Source organism: Taudactylus pleione, unplaced genomic scaffold (assembly GCF_031769625.1).
Source record: "Taudactylus pleione unplaced genomic scaffold, aTauple2 ptg000278l, whole genome shotgun sequence".
NCBI classification, from domain to species: Eukaryota; Metazoa; Chordata; class Amphibia; order Anura; family Myobatrachidae; genus Taudactylus; species Taudactylus pleione.
The window spans coordinates 299,674-315,224 of NW_028284680.1; the positions used below are offsets into that span (position 1 = coordinate 299,674).

General features: G+C 46.5%; 1 protein-coding gene across 1 annotated transcript in view; it reads right to left on the minus strand.

Annotated features, from left to right (window-relative positions):
• Nucleotides 1–15,551, minus strand: part of LOC148513469 (uncharacterized) — a 466,228-nt gene that overhangs the window by 94,679 nt on the left and 355,998 nt on the right. Inside the window, exon 91 of the mRNA XM_088481822.1 lies at nt 6,814–6,899. Within this exon, the coding sequence (XP_088337948.1) occupies nt 6,814–6,899 (86 nt within the window). The remainder of the gene's footprint in view (nt 1–6,813; nt 6,900–15,551) is intronic.

A 15,551-nucleotide genomic window follows, 5' to 3' on the forward strand; every position in this document is an offset into this window, starting at 1 on the left:
GTGCTTTGTGTAATGTATGTGTGTGTACAGTACATGTGGTAGGGAATACAGTGAGTGCTTTGTGTAATGTATGTGTGTGTACAGTACATGTGGTAGGGAATACAGTGAGTGCTTTGTGTAATGTATATGTGTGTGTACAGTACATGTGGTAGGGAATACAGTGAGTACTTTGTGTAATGTATATGTGTGTACAGTACATGTGGTAGGGAATACAGTGAGTGCTTTGTGTAATGTATGTGTGTGTACAGTACATGTGGTAGGGAATACAGTGAGTGCTTTGTGTAATGTATGTGTGTGTACAGTACAAGTGGTAGGGAATACAGTGAGTGCTTTGTGTAATGTATATGTGTGTGTACAGTACATGTGGTAGGGAATACAGTGAGTACTTTGTGTAATGTATATGTGTGTACAGTACATGTGGTAGGGAATACAGTGAGTGCTTTGTGTAATGTATGTGTGTGTACAGTACATGTGGTAGGGAATACAGTGAGTGCTTTGTGTAATGTATGTGTGTGTACAGTACATGTGGTAGGGAATACAGTGAGTGCTTTGTGTAATGTATGTGTGTGTACAGTACATGTGGTAGGGAATACAGTGAGTGCTTTGTGTAATGTATATGTGTGTGTACAGTACATGTGGTAGGGAATACAGTGAGTACTTTGTGTAATGTATATGTGTGTACAGTACATGTGGTAGGGAATACAGTGAGTGCTTTGTGTAATGTATATGTGTGTACAGTACATATGGTAGGGAATACAGTGAGTGCTTTGTGTAATGTATGTGTGTGTACAGTACATGTGGTAGGGAATACAGTGAGTGCTTTGTGTAATGTATGTGTGTGTACAGTACATGTGGTAGGGAATACAGTGAGTGATTTGTGTAATGTATGTGTGTGTACAGTACATGTGGTAGGGAATACAGTGAGTGCTTTGTGTAATGTATATGTGTGTACAGTACATGTGGTAGGGAATACAGTGTGTGATTTGTGTAATGTATGTGTGTGTACAGTGCATGTGGTAGGGAATACAGTGAGTGCTTTGTGTAATGTATATGTGTGTGTACAGTACATGTGGTAGGGAATACAGTGAGTACTTTGTGTAATGTATATGTGTGTACAGTACATGTGGTAGGGAATACAGTGAGTGCTTTGTGTAATGTATGTGTGTGTACAGTACATGTGGTAGGGAATACAGTGAGTGCTTTGTGTAATGTATGTGTGTGTACAGTACATGTGGTAGGGAATACAGTGAGTGCTTTGTGTAATGTATGTGTGTGTACAGTACATGTGGTAGGGAATACAGTGAGTGCTTTGTGTAATGTATATGTGTGTGTACAGTACATGTGGTAGGGAATACAGTGAGTACTTTGTGTAATGTATATGTGTGTACAGTACATGTGGTAGGGAATACAGTGAGTGCTTTGTGTAATGTATGTGTGTGTACAGTACATGTGGTAGGGAATACAGTGAGTGCTTTGTGTAATGTATGTGTGTGTACAGTACAAGTGGTAGGGAATACAGTGAGTGCTTTGTGTAATGTATATGTGTGTGTACAGTACATGTGGTAGGGAATACAGTGAGTACTTTGTGTAATGTATATGTGTGTACAGTACATGTGGTAGGGAATACAGTGAGTGCTTTGTGTAATGTATGTGTGTGTACAGTACATGTGGTAGGGAATACAGTGAGTGCTTTGTGTAATGTATGTGTGTGTACAGTACATGTGGTAGGGAATACAGTGAGTGCTTTGTGTAATGTATGTGTGTGTACAGTACATGTGGTAGGGAATACAGTGAGTGCTTTGTGTAATGTATATGTGTGTGTACAGTACATGTGGTAGGGAATACAGTGAGTACTTTGTGTAATGTATATGTGTGTACAGTACATGTGGTAGGGAATACAGTGAGTGCTTTGTGTAATGTGTGTGTGTGTACAGTACATGTGGTAGGGAATACAGTGAGTGCTTTGTGTAATGTATGTGTGTGTACAGTACATGTGGTAGGGAATACAGTGAGTGCTTTGTGTAATGTATGTGTGTGTACAGTACATGTGGTAAGGAATACAGTGAGTGATTTGTGTAATGTATGTGTGTGTGTACAGTACATGTGGTAGGGAATACAGTGAGTGCTTTGTGTAATGTATATGTGTGTACAGTACATGTGGTAGGGAATACAGTGAGTGCTTTGTGTAATGTATATGTGTGTGTACAGTACATGTGGTAGGGAATACAGTGAGTGCTTTGTGTAATGTATGTGTGTGTACAGTACATGTGGTAGGGAATATAGCGAGTGCTTTGTGTAATGTATATGTGTGTGTACAGTACATGTGGTAGGGAATACAGTGAGTGCTTTGTGTAATGTATGTGTGTGTACAGTACATGTGATAGGGAATACAGTGAGTGCTTTGTGTAATGTATTTGTGTGTACAGTACATATGGTAGGGAATACAGTGAGTGATTTGTGTAATGTGTATTTGTGTACAGTACATGTGGTAGGGAATACAGTGAGTGCTTTGTGTAATGTATGTGTGTGTACAATACATGTGGTAGGGAATACAGTGAGTGATTTGTGTAATGTATATGTGTGTACAGTACATGTGGTAGGGAATACAGTGATTGATTTGTGTAATGTATGTGTGTGTACAGTACAAGTGGTAGGGAATATAGTGAGTGCTTTGTGTAATGTATGTGTGTGTACAGTACATGTGGTAGGGAATACAGTGAGTGCTTTGTGTAATGTATGTGTGTGTACAGTACATATGGTAGGGAATACAGTGAGTGATTTGTGTAATGTGTATTTGTGTACAGTACATGTGGTAGGGAATACAGTGAGTGCTTTGTGTAATGTATGTGTGTGTACAGTACATGTGGTAGGGAATATAGTGAGTGCTTTGTGTAATGTGTATCTGCGTACAGTACATGTGGTAGGGAATACAGTGAGTGATTTGTGTAATGTATATGTGTGTACAGTACATGTGGTAGGGAATACAGTGAGTGATTTGTGTAATGTATGTGTGTGTACAGTACAAGTGGTAGGGAATACAGTGAGTGCTTTGTGTAATGTATGTGTGTGTACAGTACATGTGGTAGGGAATACAGTGAGTGCTTTGTGTAATGTGTATGTGTGTACAGTACATGTGGTAGGGAATATAGTGAGTGCTTGTGTAATGTGTATTTGTGTACAGTACATGTGGTAGGGAATATAGCGAGTGCTTTGTGTAATGTATGTGTGTGTACAGTACATGTGGTAGGGAATACAGTGAGTGCTTTGTGTAATGTATGTGTGTGTACAGTACATGTGGTAGGGAATACAGTGTGTGATTTGTGTAATGTATGTGTGTGTACAGTACATATGGTAGGGAATACAGTGAGTGATTTGTGTAATGTGTATTTGTGTACAGTACATGTGGTAGGGAATACAGTGAGTGCTTTGTGTAATGTATGTGTGTGTACAATACATGTGGTAGGGAATACAGTGAGTGATTTGTGTAATGTATATGTGTTTGTACAGTACATGTGGTAGGGAATACAGTGATTGATTTGTGTAATGTATGTGTGTGTACAGTACAAGTGGTAGGGAATACAGTGAGTGCTTTGTGTAATGTATGTGTGTGTACAGTACATGTGGTAGGGAATACAGTGAGTGCTTTGTGTAATGTGTATGTGTGTACAGTACATGTGGTAGGGAATATAGTGAGTGCTTGTGTAATGTGTATTTGTGTACAGTACATGTGGTAGGGAATATAGAGAGTGCTTTGTGTAATGTATGTGTGTGTACAGTACATGTGGTAGGGAATACAGTGAGTGCTTTGTGTAATGTATGTGTGTGTACAGTACATGTGGTAGGGAATACAGTGAGTGCTTTGTGTAATGTATGTGTGTGTACAGTACATGTGGTAGGGAATATAGTGAGTGCTTGTGTAATGTGTATGTGTGTACAGTACATGTGGTAGGGAATATAGCGAGTGCTTTGTGTAATGTATATGTGTGTACAGTACATGTGGTAGGGAATATAGTGAGTGTTTTGTGTAATGTGTATGTGTGTACAGTACATGTGGTAGGGAATATAGTGAGTGTTTTGTGTAATGTGTATGCTATATAAAGAACTGTTAATAAATAAATATATACTGTATCAGAAAAGCGACGCCTGGTGACCTGGTTGTGGAATCATAGAAAATGTACTTTACCAAGCCAACAGCTTTTGAAAAAAACACTACTGCATTAATACATTATACGCATACAGGATTAATAAATTATAAGCATTCAGCATTAAGACATTATACGCATACAGCATTAATACATTACACGCATACAGCATTAATACATTATACGCATACAGCATTAATACATTACACGCATACAGCATTAATACATTACACGCATACAGAAATAATACATTATACGCATACAGCATTAATACATTATACACATACAGCATTAACACATTATACGCATACAGCATTAACACATTATACGCATACAGCAATAATACATTATACGCATACAGCATTAATACATTACAGGCATACAGCATTAATACATTACACGCATACAGCATTAACACATTACACGCATACAGCAATAATACATTCTACGCATACAGCATTAATACATTATACGCATACAGCATTAACACATTACACGCATACAGCATTAACACATTACACGCATACAGCAATAATACATTCTACGCATACAGCATTAATACATTATACGCATACAGCAATAATACATTATACACATACAGCATTAATACATTATACGCATACAGCATGAATACATTATACGCATACAGCATGAATACATTATACGCACATAAGCTTCACATGCTGAGTCTTTATAATGTCTCTCACTGAAATGCACTGTATAGCAATCCCTATCTTTATTGGGGTGCATCACAAGGTGGGTGTGACGTGATATATTGCAGCAGTACTTAGGGAGAGATGTATCAAAGCTTGGAGTGAGATAAAGTTCTAACCAATCAGCTCCTAACTGCCATGTAACAGGTTGTGTTTCAAAAATGACAGGAGCTGCTTGGTTGGTACTTTATCCCTCTCTCCAAGCTTTGACAAATTTAATTTGGTATCAGGTATTATTTTTAATACTTAAGAAGGAAGCCCAAGCTTTAATGCAATCAATTGTTAAAAGGGACAGATACCTCCGGCTACAGCCCAATACTTATCGCCACTGGCCTGGGAATTGTCATAAGTACCATACTGAGAGGGGTAGGAAGGGCAGTTATGAAGTAGCAGACCCTGGCCTGCCAAAGTGGCACAGCTAACCCACTTCAGTGGTGCAACATCTATAGGTGAAGTCCCAAAAGTAACAGCATGGTGTGGCCACGCCCACATGCGGTGTCCATGCCCCCTGATCCTGTCACTGCCCAACATATCTAATGGGGCACATGTGAAGAGGACATTACAGGATTGTATATGTGAGAGCCATGTGATCCGCTTACCGCATACCCTGGGATGCCCGCTTTTGCCAGGTAAGCTGGGAAAGCTTTGCCAGGGACAGTGAAACAAATATTACAATATGGGCAACAGATTCCATCCAGAAGGGGACAAGTGTGCAGCGGACAACAGAATAGTGCACAGATCAGTGTTACTAAGTAACGTCACCACCAATAAGAATACTTTGCTGGGACCTCCCCCATTGTATGTAATTAGCAGGGAACGCACACCTACTGTACATACTGTATATGCTGGACCTCTGGCAAAGACTTTTGGTGACACTCGCCTCTTTTTGGAGAGACCTGGCGCAGCGGCTCTAATTGGTGGCCTTACAGCTGCTGTGCCGATATTACCTGCTGCTGAGAGTTGAGCATCTCCAAAAATAAAAGGCATTGTACTATGGAGCTCAGGGCTCGACTCAGACGCGCTCGCTAGATGCGTTCGCTCGCTAGATGTGTTTGCTCGCTAGATGCATATGCAAATTCGGCAAAGGCAGGCGATCCCCTGGCAAGGCATTAGCCTGCCCACTATGTCTTAGCGTGCGATCGCATTGTGTATGCAGACGCCCACCAGCCTGTCTTAAGACGCCCACATGCACACGTCAACTCCAGTAAGTGTATACAGCCATCGGCAACATCGAGTACCATCGGATGCGGTTGACCATACCCTGCCGCAAGCACTGCGAGCGCTTCAGTGTAAAATCCAGCCAGGTGACGTGTACTATGACGCTGCCTCTTAATTATGCACGCCTCTGAAATGGTGTTGAGACGCTCAAGCACGCCTGCGTTCGCACCTCCACTCCCCCGTTTCTAGCAGCGAGCCCCTGTCACCACCCACAAACGGCTTCTCCTGTCACTCACTATGCCGGGCAGTCTATGCGCAGCGAGCGTACGCTTCCCGATCGCTCGCAGTGGTTCGCGCACGTGCATTGCGATGCGTACGCATGTGCAAAATGCAAACAATCGGCTGGCTGTGTGCGAACGCATCTTAGCGAGCGGGTCTGAATCAGCCCCTCAGTGCACTGAATGGACTTCTCCTGGTAAAGAAAAGTTGTTCTGTAGAATTGACTATTAAAAGTGTAAAACCTCATTAAAGCCTTCACAGTGTTTTACGTGTATTCGCAAAGCCTGTACATTGCCGCTGATAGACAGAGACATAGACAGACACTCTCTGACTGACCAGCGGCCTCGTCACCTCAGCTTTTACACCTGCAGAGTCCAGAATCACTCAACTGCAATGTCTCCCCTGCCAAACGGCCACACCAGGTCTGCCAAAGTGCCTGGCACGTATCTGTCATGTGACCTGCAGCCATCACACCTCTCTGCGTCATTGGACAACACCGCCATGGGAATGATTACCTGTACCTGCCCGGCCTGCAGTCATCTGCTTGCACTTTGTGTACTGACAGAAGATCTCTTAGGCCGGTCTCCGAGGCTCGCTCATCTTTATCCTGTAACATGAAAGTAAATTGTACAAGTGAGCGTTTTCCCATCAATCAAACGCTGATCCCTGCGATGTGACTGGTGATAACCCAATGCCACCCTACAGAAAGCAAATTCACAGCCATTACACACAAAATAAAGGTGGATACAATACGAGGCATCTTGTAATATTAAGAAGGATCTGTCACCCTGGTGAATAATGTACAGTGGCCCTCATTCAGAGCCGGACGCTCTGAGCAGAGCGCTCGCTCTGAATGAGGGCCGTCCTCCATAAAAATGGAGCGTCCTCCTGGACGCTCGTATAGCTGTGGGTCACTACCCACAGCACATACGAGCGTGCAGGATGATGGTCGCGATGGTCTTGACCATCGCGACCATCGCCAGTGCGACCAGAAGCCTGTGGTCGGGTTTTTCGACCACAAGCCCTGGAGTGATTTTGGCTCTATCAGAGCCGAAATCACTCCCACTGACATCACTAGTGATGTCAGTGGGCCGGCTTCTGACGGTAGGCGTTCCCTTGGGAACGCCTCCGTCTGGCAGGCACGCCCCCGGCACGCCCACCAAAGGGGGCGTGCTGTCAATCAACATCGACAGCACGCCCCCTTTGATCAGACACAATGAGCGAAGGAAAGTCCTTCGCTCGTCGCGTCTGGCGCATACGCACGACGGAGCTCCCTCCGTCGTGCGCATGCGCAGTGCACACCATCGACCCACTTGCGAGCGGACAGCTGCTTGCGAGTGGGTCTGAATGAGGCCCAGTGACCGCAGCCTGCATTGCTCTCCCTGCTGGGAAGGTGGTAACCAGGTCCTGGGCAGTGAGCAGAGCCATGTGACCCACCCAGGGGGCAGATGTAATCCTGGGCATGGCAGGGCGAGGAGGAACTTAACAAAAATTATATACAGTATACGGCCCTGCACTCCATTCAATGTATTAATGAGATTGGTCATCTACTATCCAGGATTTCCTGTGTTTTACTCTGGTGTCCAAAAATGTACTCCATATTCAAGATTTATTTGTGGCACATTGTGTCTGATAGCTCCAATACACTACAGCCGTCTGTAATGTCAGCAAGATCCAAAGCTTGGGACCAAGGGGATGTACCAGAAGCCATCGCTAGGGTGTCACAATGGGTATAGCTTATGGAGAGCGTCTCAGTGGAGATAACATAGTGGGGATGTGTCAACATGTACAGACAGATTTATCAGGATGTCTCAGTTATGTAGCACTACGTGTACTGTAACTATGATAGTGAATGTACTTTATAGCTAAACAAATATGTGCAAGAGGTCTACAATACAACAGTATGATAATTAAAATACACACAGAGCTGCCAAGTACCTGCATTCCCCATCAATCAGGAGGGTCATCCAGCACTAATAGCCGCAGGGAAATCACAGCACCTATCACACGTGCCACAGACAGAGCTCTGCATGTACTATGTGTACATACTCACTCTCAGTGTTCCCATTCTCCCTGTACCCCACCACTGGTGTCTCCTACAGACAGAGCTCTGCATGTACTATGTGTACATACTCTCAGTGTTCCCATTCTCCCTGTACCCCACCACTGGTGTATCCTACAGACAGAGCTCTGCATGTGTTATGTGTACATACTCACACTCAGTGTTCCCATTCTCCCTGTACCCCATCACTGGTGTCTCCTACAGACAGAGCTCTGCATGTACTATGTGTACATACTCACTCTCAGTGTTCCCATTCTCCCTGTACCCCACCACTGGTGCCTCCTACAGACAGAGCTCTGCATGTGCTATGTGTACATACTCACTCTCAGTGTTCCCATTCTCCCTGTACCCCACCACTGGTACCTCCTACAGACAGAGCTCTGCATGTGCTATGTGTACATACTGACTCTCAGTGTTCCCATTCTCCCTGTACCCCACCACTGGTACCTCCTACAGACAGAGCTCTCCATGTACTATGTGTACATACTCACTCTCAGTGTTCTCATTCTCCCTGTACCCCAACACTGGTGTCTCCTACAGACAGAGCTCTGCATGTACTATGTGTACATACTCTCAGTGTTCCCATTCTCCCTGTACCCCACCACTGGTGCCTCCTACAGACAGAGCTCTCCATGTACTATGTGTACATACTCACTCTCAGTGTTCTCATTCTCCCTGTACCCCAACACTGGTGTCTCCAACAGACAGAGCTCTGCATGTGCTATGTGTACATACTCACTCTCAGTGTTCCCATTCTCCCTGTACCCCACCACTGGTGTATCCTACAGACAGAGCTCTGCATGTGTTATGTGTACATACTCAGTCTCAGTGTTCCCATTCTCCCTGTACCCCATCACTGGTACCTCCTACAGACAGAGCTCTGCATGTACTATGTGTACATACTCTCAGTGTTCCCATTCTCCCTGTACCCCACCACTGGTGCCTCCTACAGACAGAGCTCTGCATGTACTATGTGTACATACTCTCAGTGTTCCCATTCTCCCTGTACCCCACCACTGGTGTCTCCTACAGACAGAGCTCTGCATGTGCTATGTGTACATAATCACTCTCAGTGTTCCCATTCTCCCTGTACCCCACCACTGGTGTCTCCTACAGACAGAGCTCTGCATGTGTTATGTGTACATACTGACTCTCAGTGTTCCCATTCTCCCTGTACCCCACCACTGGTGTCTCCTATAGACAGAGCTCTGCATGTACTATGTGTATATACGCTCAGTGTTCCCATTCTCCCTGTACCCCACCACTGGTGCCTCCTACAGAGAGAGCTCTCCATGTACTATGTGTACATACTCACTCTCAGTGTTCCCATTCTCCCTGTACCCCACCACTGGTGTCTCATACAGACAGAGCTCTGCATGTGCTATGTGTACATACTCACTCTCAGTGTTCTCATTCTCCCTGTACCCCACCACTGGTGTCTCCTACAGACAGAGCTCTGCATGTGTTATGTGTATATACACTCAGTGTTCCCATTATCCCTGTACCCCACCACTGGTGTCTCCTATTGACAGAGCTCTGCATGTGGTATGTGTACATACTCTCAGTGTTCCCATTCTCCCTGTACCCCACCACTGGTACCTCCTACAGACAGAGCTCTGCATGTGGTATGTGTACATACTCTCAGTGTTCCCATTCTCCCTGTACCCCACCACTGGTACCTCCTACAGACAGAGCTCTGCATGTGCTATGTGTACATACTCATTCTCAGTGTTCCCATTCTCCCTGTACCCCACCACTGGGGCCTCCTACAGACAGAGCTCTGCATGTGCTATGTGTACATACTCACTCTCAGTGTTCCCATTCTCCCTGTACCCCACCACTGGTGTCTCCTATAGACAGAGCTCTGCATGTGGTATGTGTACATACTCTCAGTGTTCCCATTCTCCCTGTACCCCACCACTGGTACCTCCTACAGACAGAGCTCTGCATGTGTTATGTGTACATACTCTCAGTGTTCCCATTCTCCCTGTACCCCACCACTGCGGCCTCCTACAGACAGAGCTCTGCATGTGCTATGTGTGCATACTCACTCTTAGTGTTCCCATTCTCCCAGTAACCCACCACTGGTGCCTCCTACAGACAGAGCTCTGCATGTGTTATGTGTATATACTCACTCTCAGTGTTCCCATTCTCCCTGTACCCCACCACTGGTGCCTCCTACAGACAGAGCTCTGCATGTGTTATGTGTATATACTCTCAGTGTTCCCATTCTCCCTGTACCCCAACACTGCTGTCTCCTACAGACAGAGCTCTGCATGTGCTATGTGTACATACTCACTCTCAGTGTTCCCATTCTCCCTGTACCCCACCACTGGTGTCTCCTACAGACAGAACTCTGCATGTGCTATGTGTACATACTCTCAGTGTTCCCATTCTCCCCGTACCCCACCACTGGTGTCTCCTACAGACAGAGCTCTGCATGTGCTATGTGTACATACTCACTCTCAGTGTTCCCATTCTCCCTGTACCCCACCACTGGTGTCTCCTACAGACAGAGCTCTGCATGTACTATGTGTATATACTCACTCTCAGTGTTCCCATTCTCCCTGTACCCCACCACTGGTGTCTCCTACAGACAGAGCTCTGCATGTACTATGTGTATATACTCACTCTCAGTGTTCCCATTCTCCCTGTACCCCACCACTGGTGTATCCTACAGACAGAGCTCTGCATGTGCTATGTGTATATACACTCAGTGCTCCCATTCTCCCTGTACCCCACCACTGGTGTCTCCTACAGACAGAGCTCTGCATGTACTATGTGTACATACTCTCAGTGTTCCCATTCTCCCTGTACCCCATCACTGGTGTCTCCTACAGACAGAGCTCTGCATGTACTATGTGTACATACTTTCAGTGTTCCCATTCTCCCTGTACCCCATCACTGGTGCCTCCTACAGACAGAGCTCTGCATGTGTTATGTGTATATACACTCAGTGTTCCCATTCTCCCTGTACCCCACCACTGGTGCCTCCTACAGACAGAGCTTTGCATGTGCTATGTGTACATACTCATTCTCAGTGTTCCCATTCTCCCTGTACCCCACCACTGGTGCCTCCTACAGACAGAGCTCTGCATGTGCTATGTGTACATAATCACTCTCAGTGTTCCCATTCTCCCTGTACCCCACCACTGGTGCCTCCTACAGACAGAGCTCTGCATGTGTTATGTGTATATACACTCAGTGTTCCCATTCTCCCTGTACCCCACCACTGGTGCCTCCTACAGACAGAGCTCTGCATGTGTTATGTGTACATACTGACTCTCAGTGTTCCCATTCTCCCTGTACCCCACCACTGGTGTATCCTACAGACAAAGCTCTGCATGTGCTATGTGTACATACTCTCAGTGCTCCCATTCTCCCTGTACCCCACCACTGGTGTCTCCTACAGACAGAGCTCTGCATGTGCTATGTGTACATACACTCAGTGTTCCCATTCTCCCTGTACCCCACCACTGGTGCCTCCTACAGACAGAGCTCTGCATGTGTTATGTGTATATACTCACTCTCAGTGTTCTCATTCTCCCTGTACCCCACCACTGGTGTATCCTACAGACAGAGCTCTGCATGTGCTATGTGTACATACTCTCAGTGCTCCCATTCTCCCTGTACCCCACCACTGGTGTCTCCTACAGACAGAGCTCTGCATGTGCTATGTGTACATACTCTCAGTGTTCCCATTCTCCCTGTACCCCACCACTGGTGTATCCTACAGACAGAGCTCTGCATGTGCTATGTGTACATACTCACTCTCAGTGTTCCCATTCTCCCTGTACCCCACCACTGGTGTCTCTTACAGACAGAGCTCTGCATGTACTGTGTGTACATACTCTCAGTGTTCCCATTCTCCCTGTACCCCATCACTGGTGCCTTCTACAGACAGAGCTCTGCATGTGCTATGTGTACATACTCTCAGTGTTCCCATTCTCCCTGTACCCCATCACTGGTGCCTTCTACAGACAGAGCTCTGCATGTGCTATGTGTACATACTCACTCTCAGTGTTCCCATTCTCTCTGTACCCCACCACTGGTGTCTCCTACAGACAGAGCTCTGCATGTACTATGTGTATATACTCACTCTCAGTGTTCCCATTCTCCCTGTACCCCACCACTGGTGCCCCCTACAGACAGAGCTCTGCATGTGCTATGTGTACATACTCTCAGTGTTCCCATTCTCCCTGTACCCCACCACTGGTGTCTCCTACAGACAGAGCTCTGCATGTGCTATGTGTACATACTCACTCTCAGTGTTCCCATTCTCCCTATACCCCACCACTAGTGCCTCCTACAGACAGAGCTCTGCATGTGCTATGTGTACATACTGACTCTCAGTGTTCCCATTCTCCCTGAACCCCACCACTGGTGTCTCCTACAGACAGAGCTCTGCATGTGCTATGTGTACATACTCACTCTCAGTGTTCCCATTCTCCCTGTACCCCACCACTGGTGCCTCCTACAGACAGAGCTCTGCATGTGCTATGTGTACATACTCACTCTCAGTGTTCCCATTCTCTCTGTACCCCACCACTGGGGCCTCCTACAGACAGAGCTCTGCATGTGCTATGTGTACATACTCTCAGTGTTCCCATTCTCCCTGTACCCCACCACTGGTGTCTCCTACAGACAGAGCTCTGCATGTGCTATGTGTACATACTCACTCTCAGTGTTCCCATTCTCCCTGTACCCCATCACTGGTGCCTCCTACAGACAGAGCTCTGCATGTGCTATGTGTACATACTCACTCTCAGTGTTCCCATTCTCTCTGTACCCCACCACTGGGGCCTCCTACAGACAGAGCTCTGCATGTGCTATGTGTACATACTCACTCTCAGTGTTCCCATTCTCCCTGTACCCCACCACTGGTGCCTCCTACAGACAGAGCTCTGCATGTGCTATGTGTACATACTGACTCTCAGTGTTCCCATTCTCCCTGTACCCCACCACTGGTGTCTCCTACAGACAGAGCTCTGCATGTGCTATGTGTACATACTCACTCTCAGTGTTCCCATTCTCCCTGTACCCCACCACTGGTGCCTCCTACAGACAGAGCTCTGCATGTGTTATGTGTATATACTCACTCTCAGTGTTCCCATTCTCCCTGTACCCCACCACTGGTGCCTCCTACAGACAGAGCTCTGCATGTGTTATGTGTATATACTCTCAGTGTTCCCATTCTCCCTGTACCCCAACACTGCTGTCTCCTACAGACAGAGCTCTGCATGTGCTATGTGTACATACTCGCTCTCAGTGTTCCCATTCTCCCTGTAACCCACCACTGGGGCCTCCTACAGACAGAGCTCTGCATGTGCTATGTGTACATACTCTCAGTGTTCCCATTCTCCCTGTACCCCACCACTGGTGTCTCCTACAGACAGAGCTCTGCATGTGCTATGTGTACATACTCACTCTCAGTGTTCCCATTCTCCCTGTACCCCACCACTGGTGCCTCCTACAGACAGCTCTGCATGTGCTATGTGTACATACTCACTCTCAGTGTTCCCATTCTCTCTGTACCCCACCACTGGGGCCTCCTACAGACAGAGCTCTGCATGTGCTATGTGTACATACTCACTCTCAGTGTTCCCATTCTCCCTGTACCCCACCACTGGTGTCTCCTACAGACAGAGCTCTGCATGTGCTATGTGTACATACTCACTCTCAGTGTTCCCATTCTCCCTGTACCCCACCCACTGGTGCCTCCTACAGACAGAGCTCTGCATGTGCTATGTGTACATACTGACTCTCAGTGTTCTCATTCTCCCTGTACCCCAACACTGGTGTCTCCTACAGACAGAGCTCTGCATGTGCTATGTGTACATACTCACTCTCAGTGTTCCCATTCTCCCTGTACCCCAACGCTGGTGTCTCCTACAGACAGAGCTCTGCATGTGCTATGTGTACATACTCTCAGTGTTCCCATTCTCCCTGTACCCCATCACTGGTGCCTCCTACAGACAGAGCTCTGCATGTGCTATGTGTACATACTCACTCTCAGTGTTCCCATTCTCCCTGTACCCCACCACTGGTGTCTCCTACAGACAGAGCTCTGCATGTGTTATGTGTACATACTGACTCTCAGTGTTCCCATTCTCCCTGTACCCCACCACTGGTGTCTCATACAGACAGAGCTCTGCATGTGCTATGTGTACATACTCACTCTCAGTGTTCTCATTCTCCCTGTACCCCACCACTGGTGTCTCCTACAGACAGAGCTCTGCATGTGTTATGTGTATATACACTCAGTGTTCCCATTATCCCTGTACCCCACCACTGGTGTCTCCTATTGACAGAGCTCTGCATGTGGTATGTGTACATACTCTCAGTGTTCCCATTCTCCCTGTACCCCACCACTGGTACCTCCTACAGACAGAGCTCTGCATGTGGTATGTGTACATACTCTCAGTGTTCCCATTCTCCCTGTACCCCACCACTGGTACCTCCTACAGACAGAGCTCTGCATGTGCTATGTGTACATACTCATTCTCAGTGTTCCCATTCTCCCTGTACCCCACCACTGGGGCCTCCTACAGACAGAGCTCTGCATGTGCTATGTGTACATACTCACTCTCAGTGTTCCCATTCTCCCTGTACCCCACCACTGGTGTCTCCTATAGACAGAGCTCTGCATGTGGTATGTGTACATACTCTCAGTGTTCCCATTCTCCCTGTACCCCACCACTGGTACCTCCTACAGACAGAGCTCTGCATGTGTTATGTGTACATACTCTCAGTGTTCCCATTCTCCCTGTACCCCACCACTGCGGCCTCCTACAGACAGAGCTCTGCATGTGCTATGTGTGCATACTCACTCTTAGTGTTCCCATTCTCCCAGTACCCCATCACTGGTGTCTCCTACAGACAGAGCTCTGCATGTGTTATGTGTATATACTCACTCTCAGTGTTCCCATTCTCCCTGTACCCCACCACTGGTGCCTCCTACAGACAGAGCTCTGCATGTGTTATGTGTATATACTCACTCTCAGTGTTCCCATTCTCCCTGTACCCCACCACTGGTGCCTCCTACAGACAGAGCTCTGCATGTGTTATGTGTATATACTCTCAGTGTTCCCATTCTCCCTGTACCCCAACACTGCTGTCTCCTACAGACAGAGCTCTGCATGTGCTATGTGTACATACTCACTCTCAGTGTTCCCATTCTCCCTGTACCCCACCACT